Below are 8,904 nucleotides of genomic sequence, written 5' to 3' on the forward strand. Positions count from 1 at the left end.
CTTCGACACTAGAAAAGATTTTGAGACATCATTGCTTGTTTATTTGCTTTAAATATTTTTTCCAGCTTGCATGCTCAGCGAGCCTTGGAAGGGAGCATGGGTCAGCGTAAATCGGTTTGAAAAGCCTGATGCTCACTAGAGGTCAGCTTCTGCAAGCGCTCCTAACTATTTTTAATAATATTTCTAAATTTTAATTTTAAATCGACATGTTGCTACTTCTGTGTTTGATCCTTGAGGGCCCAGTTTGACCGATGGACTCAACTTCACCAGTTCGTTCAAAAAGGCCCAATCTCACCGGGCTCGAACCAAATGTACGGCACACCTCTTGGGCCCGAACCTTGTCCTCCCATGCTTCGTGCCCCATGGAAGCAATCACCTAGCCCAGGTGACAAAGAACTTAACGGAACCTTAAATTGAAATGCTAATTATTTCTATATTTCTAGCAAAGTAGATATCATATTATATTTCTCTTTTTCCGGAACAAACAAAAGATACGGTGATTAATTATATATATATATAATATATATATATTTATGCCTATGGTAAACATAGAAGAATGGGGCATGCGACACAGATACGTACGTCCTATCCCGATCTCCCGTGCTTGCTCAGAATCTAATTTTACTATTTGATTGGAATCTCACCATTGCGGAAACACACGAGAGAGGGGATTGATGAGGGGGACTCAAATTAACAGAGGGAAAATTGATATCAGTACAAGGACCATATATAAATCCTCCTTCCCAGATTGGAGAATGGAGAAACGAACTACGATGAGCTAGCTCTATTCACGACTCTTCACTTAGATCACTCCCCCCGAAAATGTGAAAAACCTGCCACGAACTAAAACCCAGACTCACTGGGTCGACTGTTACCAACATTGACATAGTAGTGCATGGAGCCGCTGCTCTCGCCGCCCAACTCCATGCTCCTCTCGTGCCCGTACCCCTCCTCCTCATCCTCCTCCTCCTCCTCGATCTCCTCCTCCTTAGCCGCCACCACCCTCTCCATCCCCATCATCAACCCCGGCGCCGCCACGCCCGGCGCGGCGAGCTCGGGCATCTCGTAGCAAGACGGGGACGCCGGCCCCGACGGCCCGGGGCTGACGGAGGGGAGCTTCGAGAGGAGCGCCTCGAGGCTGCTCATCGAGGGCAGGATCCGGACCTGCTGGTTGAGGTGGCCGTCGTAGAACTGGTCCATCGGCGGCGGCGGGGCCGACCAATTGTCCGGCGCGGCGCTCACCGGGAAGGCGGAGGACGACGGGTGCGGTAGGAGCACGCCGGGGATGCTCTCCAGGTAGCTGAACTTCTTGCGGAGGAGGACTACGTAGCTCAGATCCTCCAACACCTTCAATATTGTAATTTAGATTCCCATCGGAACAACCCAACAAAAACGAAAATAGCCAAGTCATGAATGAGGATTGAGAGTACGTAGCTCTTAGTAATAAGAATTAATTAAAAGCAACTAATTAAGTAATACGTATTGCTTAAAAGATATCTAATTAATGTTACTAGAAATATTAGTTCATGAATAATCTTACAAGAATTGAGGAACAGGTCTNTAATATAAATTTATATTTGAGAGTAAAATTAGTATTATAGTATCTTATAATTTTTTTAGTTTATACGAACCAAATAATGAAATGTGAATAACTATTCCAATTCCCAATCCACAAATAAACCAAACGTCTTGGGGGAGTGGGCCATTCCAATTACCATTCCAATTCATTCCCATTCCATTATTCATTCCAATTCCACCCTTGAACCAAACAAGCCCTAAATGTTAGCTGTTCCATTCTTCTTTTATTAAAATTTTAATTTTTAGCAGAGTTCTGAATTTTTTTGGTGATATATTTTTATCTGTGAATGAAAGTTATTAGCTTCAACGTCGTATAGTTACCCTGAGCTTGCGTACTCATGTATACCATGCCTTTTCTAATCATTCATGTTTTATAGTATTTTGAATCTGCAATATTCTCTTGCAGCTTATGTGCTTGGCAGACCTAGAGTTTGACTATATCAACCCGTATGATTCAGCTTCGCGAATAAATAAAGTGGTTCTTCCAGAATTCGCTTTGCAAGGAGTCTTATGCTTGCTCTTTCTTTTGTCCGGGCATTGGTTGATGTTCTTGCTTTCTACCCCGCTTGTCTACTACAATGTGAAACTGTAAGTGCTTCTTCTGTAACTTGCATCAGCATCAATGTTTCAAAAGGCAGTCTATATAGCGGTATATGCAGTTCGGACCATAAATCACATCGCATATTTAGTACATGGTACAATATGTAGTCGAACCGCATATGCGGCCCATATGTGGTTGCATATGTGGCATGCGACTGCATATACATTAAAAGTTGTTTTTTTTAAGGTGGGATTGGAATGTAATGTTGAATGGGATTAGCACACACATACATACATGTGCATATGTATGTGTATATGTATATACATATACATGTGTATATAGAGTGTACGACTTGTGTGCAAATTAAGTCAAATAAAGTCGAAAAATTATAAAATTTAGTTTCTAGATAGTTCTAATATAGTAGATCATTTCTAGTGGATCCGATGGCTGCATCGGATGTCCTATTATTGAAAACAACTTGAAAGCACGGAGGCCTCTGTGCTTTCAAAAGCATCGTGAACTAACTCTCTCTCTCTCTCTCTCTCTCTCTCTTTATATATATATATATATATATATATATATATAAGAATAAATAGAATTTTTCTTAAAGCTTAACTAAAGCAGTTTACCCTGTGGCGGATGTCAGCGGTTCGAGTCCGCTTATCTCCGGCCCGTGAACTTAGCTGATACTATGATAGCACCGAATTTTTCCAATTCGGCAGAATAATAATACTAGTATAGTATGGTTCGAGAGGAAGTAGTCGGATACACTCGAACACATCTTGCACGGCTCCTAAGTGATAAAAGAAAGAAGAACTCATCTTCTTTCTTTTTTGATTACCTTCCTCGCGTATGTATAAGACCGAATCCATTAAATTTCTCAAAAGGATTACTAATCCTTAACTTTTATATATATATACATATATATATATATATATGTATATATATATATATATATATACATATATATATATATATATATATATATATATATATATATATAAGCCAAGTGGAAAATATTAAATATCCCTACCTAGTACGTAGTAGCTAGCTAGCTAGGTTATGTTTGCCAACCATTTAGATGTTCTTCACCTACCATGCATGAAATGCTGGTTCTCCTCACCAAAATTTTGCTGCTAAGTTGTTAGGGTTAATGGAAAGGGACCTACCACAATTGCAGTTTAGAATTTGTTAGATATTTCGTATGCGAAGAAATTGGAATCTAGCCATTCTTCCACTGATGACCGTCGACTATTTTAATTGATCGGCTACCGCCACTGCCAGTCAGCTATATATGAAACAAAATTCATTAGTAGGATACGTCCCATATGACAATATATATAGATACGAAGCATTAGATATTTTGAATTAAAATTAGAATTGAGTGTGTTATGTGACTGTTCATCCAATTGCCCTATATATATATAACGCATGCCCTAATACGACATGTACCCGCTATGGTAGTCCTCGTCGATTGATAACATTAATTTCTCTAAAACTCCTTAACAAATTGACTATACTTGGCATAGCATTGTATTTATTTTTTTAAGATACTAATTATTATTAATTATTGGTGAATTATTATGGAAAATCTCTACCCTAGGGAAAAAGCTTATCATAAAACCGACACTTTCCACTACAAAATGTTATATGAGTGCTAGGACTTAAAACCCTAACCATGACCTAGCCTCTTAGAAGCTATATATATTTATGTTTGCCATGCATCTCGCATGCCGAGCTCTCCAAAAATATTATTCTTATAAGCTGCTAATATATATATATATATATATATATATATTAATTACTCTCCTATTTTACTGTAAGAAGATAATTAGATGAGTACACAAGTGATCTTCTTGTATATGTAGATATCACTAACCCTTCTCCGTAGTTGTAGATCTCATGAGACATCTTGAAGAAGAGCTCAGGTTGAAGGCCTCTCGTTTGCTGCGGTTGTTTGTAGTCGCCGTAGGCCGACGAGCCCGCCGCGCAGCCGAGCATCGCTTGTTCGCACGTTGAAGCTGCGAAATTGCAGAACCCATCTTCCCACACCAGAATCCTACGAAAATTAAAGAAGAGACAAATTAAGAGTAATATGAGAGAACGAGGTAGGTAGGTAAAATTTTGATGTACATAAGGCTCTATCTAATCAATTAAGTTCAAAAGTCCTACCAGTTCCTCCTGTTTCCTCTAGTCCTATCAAAAGCCCCTCCTTGAAGATCCCATCTATCATCAAAAGATACCCAAAAAAAAAAGGGGGAGAAAAAAAGGAAAAAAAAAAAAAGAAGAAGAAACTTGTAGGATTAGAACGCTAGCTAGCTAGATGATCCAAGAGTTGGGTTTGTAGTTTCAGGAAGAAATTAAGTTGCACTCTTCCTCTCCTTTTCTTTTCTAATCTTAGACTCACTTGGGTGGTGGGTAGTTTCTGGGTAAGATCCTCCAAAACACTGCATACACCCACTGGGAATTCTCATGGATGCATAAGCTTCTAAGGGTGTGTTGGAGGAGATGGGTAACAGCTAATGGGTTGAGCTGTTCCTCCATAAATATGGCTTCCTCTTCTTCTTCTTCTTCTTCCTCCTCCTCCTCTTCTTCTTCTTCTTCTTCTTCTTCAAATGGGTATTCTTATTTTCCTACACACTCCAATAAAACCCCTTCCTCTCTATTTCTCCTTGTAAGGAGAAGTATCACACACCATTTGCTCTATTCACCTATTTGTAAGGCTACCACCAAGGAAACCATACTTTCCCAAATATATACCCCTCTACATACTCTCTCTCTCTCTCTCTCTCTCTCTCTCTCTTCAGTGGGTTCTGCCAAAGTGTTTTAATCATGAGGGAAATTTTACCAATGTAATCTCCCACTGGCCCCCACTTTCTTTTCTGGGTTCCCAAAGGTTTACTTTTCTCTCCCCACCAAACCCCATATCAAAATCATCCACCATTGTTACCATGGTAAAGGCTAAGAACTCCTCAATAAGTGATATTCAAACCTTTCAAATTTAAAATTTAATCATCTTATATTTTTAACTAAATTTATTTTTTTTAAAATAAACAAAATGGATAGTATAGTATGTTACTCTTCTCTCCTCTTTAAAAAATAAAAATCATGTTGATCATTAGAAAATCTTTTATTGATTTTTTATGGATTGTACCTTGTCACCAACTTATATGATATGATTGTAGCTGAGCAGGATCAACCTATCACTAGTACACTACGGTGGGCGCCGTTGGTCTATGCATCCAATGCTGCACTTTGAAGGATGCAATTTCTCTGTAGTTTCATCACATGCAGGGAGCATATTGTATCTGAACTGCATGCCTGATACGTACATGAATGGTCTACATGTATTTTGCCGCATGTATATAAGTAAAACTTGAATTGCTTATACAAAGGTCTTTTAAATAAGCACAGATTGTCGTTGTCTAAATGAAAATAATGTATTTATATTTCATATGATATTAAATAATTGATTATTATACAACTTTAAGCTGCTAAAAATAATATATGAATATTGTATATACAATAGTAGCTTACTTATTTCCACTGAAAAATATTTTATGCGCGAATTAATGTTCATGAATATAATATGTTTATGTGCATAAAAATGAACCATTGCAGTAAACCACAAGTCATGCGAATATATACAAAGTAATGAGTAGGGACCAAAAACCCAAATTTTCCTCCTTATGAACATTTTTTTTTTTAAGAAGAAAATAGCCTGCTATCCGTATTATTTATTTTTTAAAAAAGTAAATTTAGTTGAAAATATGAATCGACTAAAATTTAAACTTATAATTTTAACTATCAACTATTAAATTTTTTACCATTTGCGTTAGGGGCGGTTGGTTCTTACCAACTTTTTTGCTAGGCAGGTTAGCAGGAGAAAGGGTGAAAGAAAGATACCCCTGAGCCATCGGAAATGGAGCAGTGTACCCTGTGCCCTGAGATTGTATGATGACCAAGGGACTGATTCACAGAGATATCATTCATATCCTAAACTTTTATCTCTCCCTCTCTCCTACATTTCCTCTCTCTCTCTCTCTCTCTCTCTCTCTCCTTCTCTTAAAGCAAGAACCTATAGCCAGGTTCTTCTTGACCTGTTTGACCCACATCATCATCACTCATAATCCCCCTCCAAGTCTAATCCACATCATGCTATGGCCTTGACTCTTCATGAAACTTGGTAAGGAATACATGGTACAGTCCCAAAGAACTAATGAATGAGTGCCCATCTACCCAAAATTACCATCCACCCAAAAGCAAACCCAGCTTTGGCCATTGACAGGGACATGCACATACACCCATCCCAATAATTTTCCTCTCTCCTCTCTTGTGGAACAACACACAGAGAGAGAGAGAGAGAGAGAGAGAGAGAGAGAGAGAGAGAGAGAGGGGAGGGTGTTTCAAAGGGGTAAATGTGCATACCTTCTTTCCATATATGCAATTGCATGTATGTGCATGGCTAAGGCCTCTGTGAGAGTGACATAAGCAGAAGCAGGCATGTTGGGGAGCATGGGGTAGGAATTTAATGTTGGTTCTTTTTGGGGTTGGGAGGTTGTGGTGGGATCACATGGATTTTAATTTTTGTTTCTTGCTACCCATGTCCATTTATTATTGTTTTTTTCTTTTTTTGTGTATGTATGAATGCGGGAAAAATAATTAAAGAATTAATGTTTGGTGCATTAATTCTTATACTAGCAAGATTTTTAAATGTGGGGGTTTGAAACTCGGACGTGTATATTTATGAGATTTTGATCCTCGCACCTTGCATCTTTTTTTTATTTCAATAACACACATGGAAACTGTGAATCATCCCACACCCCCCCTCCAAGCTCAATAAATGATAGAGCTGTTTAGAAACATTTTATTTTATATAATAATTATCAATAAGATCATGCAATGTGGCTTCACACATTAGATAGCTTTGTATAGAAAATTGTGGAGACAAAGGGAACACATCAAGCTATGGATTACACCCCCAAAGCAGGCAAAACCCCTTCCCTCTTACATTCCTGCTTAAATATATTTATGTTCAATTTAGCTACGTACATTCCTATGAATTTGCTAGATATGCAAGATGCATGAGCCCAAGGGACATTTAGCTCAGGTAGATGAGCTCGTCCCAAGAGGGAAGTGGAAGATTGGTTTCGTTGATGGCCAAAAGCCCTTAATTTCAGTGCCGCCTATGTTAAAAACTTAAATATGTCTCTCTTTTTGAGAAAAAGATAGTACACTACCCACTTCATTTATTGAAAGTATGAACTATGCTACATGGGTGGGCAACCTGGACCTCGAGAGAGCGAAAAAAAGAAAAAGAAAAGATCGTCAAGGGGTCTGCTATGCTGGACTTAGATAATCCCACTCTGACTGTAGTTGTTTAAGCTTGTGTACTACTAACATAGGATTCGGCGGAATATTTCTAAAGATCGTATCATTTCTTGTTTTCCAAATAGACCACCAGCATCCTACCAATTCGATATAAGCTGCTTCTCGTCTTATGGCATCCCTTTCTATCCATCCACGAGACCCAAACTAGGATTACATTGTTTCCCAGGTCCCTCGCCTGTACGCCGGTCACTCCCGTCGCGATGATAAACTTGCTGAACACACACCGTGTGAATAGATGGTCCACTGATTCCTCTTCCGCTCTGTGAAACACGCAATCTATGTTTTCCACCCACCCACGCTTCACGAGTAAATAGTATATCTCTTATTGGAAATTAAATAGTATATCTCATCTCCTCTGTTTTTTTTTGACATCACCCCTTAACTTTTACTGTCTCAGTGTACTATAAATTAAAAACATTTCAGGTCTCTACATTTCCCAACAAGGATTGATTTCCTTGTTTCCACTTTCCTCCCCCTAAAAACATGCATTTGTGTTATGTAATGCTTCAGCAAGAATGAAGTACAAAATGAAGTGGGTTGCTGCGACTCTTCTGACTTGCATCGCATGCATTGTAATCTATATTTCTAGTCTTACAAATACAATACAGCATACTATTTCAGTATACATTTATGGTCATCGAAGATCGAAATATATTTTTTGATGGAAAGATAGTAAGCTATCTGCTTTGTCCATGTTTTTAGAAACGAACTCAGTTTTAGAAATGTGAAGCGACTAAATATCGAATTTGGGATTTCAAACACCAACTATCAAGTTCTTAGCCAATTGCGCTAATTAACTACGGTTGGTAACTAACATTGAAATGTGGCAATTGATGCACCTAGAAGAAGACTTAGAGAAACCATCAAAAGTCATGTGATGGGGCTTTATAGATCATTTCCCAAAGAGAGATGGGTCCTTTGTATTTTAGCTCCATGTGGGTCTTATCTTATATGTATATATACACCACACTTCATCTCTCTAGTTCCTAGTCGAGCTTTATGAGTGGTCGCATTGCCACGAATCCCCCCACTTGCTGATGTTGGCTAAGGATGATGAAGAGAAATAAATAGGTTTCAGGGGGGGAGGGATCGGAATTATTTGAACCTGGTGTGTCACAATCGTCCACGTGCCCAAAAAAGGCTCATAGATTATTAACATGACCGATGTGAAATAAAGGCAGAGAATGGGGTGGATAAAGATGAATTAAGGAAAGGGAAAATTAAAATTGCGGAGAGTTTGGTTTGGTCAATGATGCTTCAAAGCGTTGCTGCAAAATCCAACTTCTCCACTGAGAAAAATTCCAAACTGATCACGTGAAGGCTTTTGGTAGTCACAATCTTGGCCTCTAAAAGCCTTTTTATGTACTCCCTCCATTGAAAAGATGGTGGCAACC

General features: G+C 38.6%; 1 protein-coding gene across 1 annotated transcript; it reads right to left on the reverse strand.

Moving 5' to 3' along the window:
• LOC109706523 lies at window positions 672-4,926 on the reverse strand (the record flags this gene model as incomplete). Its single annotated transcript, XM_020227428.1, is given in 4 exon segments — window positions 672-1,349; window positions 3,999-4,178; window positions 4,292-4,345; window positions 4,527-4,926. Coding segments are annotated over 4 exon segments (877 nt in total), but the record flags the coding sequence as incomplete, so codon positions are not given.

The sequence above is a fragment of the Ananas comosus genome, linkage group 2, assembly GCF_001540865.1.
Source record: "Ananas comosus cultivar F153 linkage group 2, ASM154086v1, whole genome shotgun sequence".
NCBI classification, from domain to species: Eukaryota; Viridiplantae; Streptophyta; class Magnoliopsida; order Poales; family Bromeliaceae; genus Ananas; species Ananas comosus.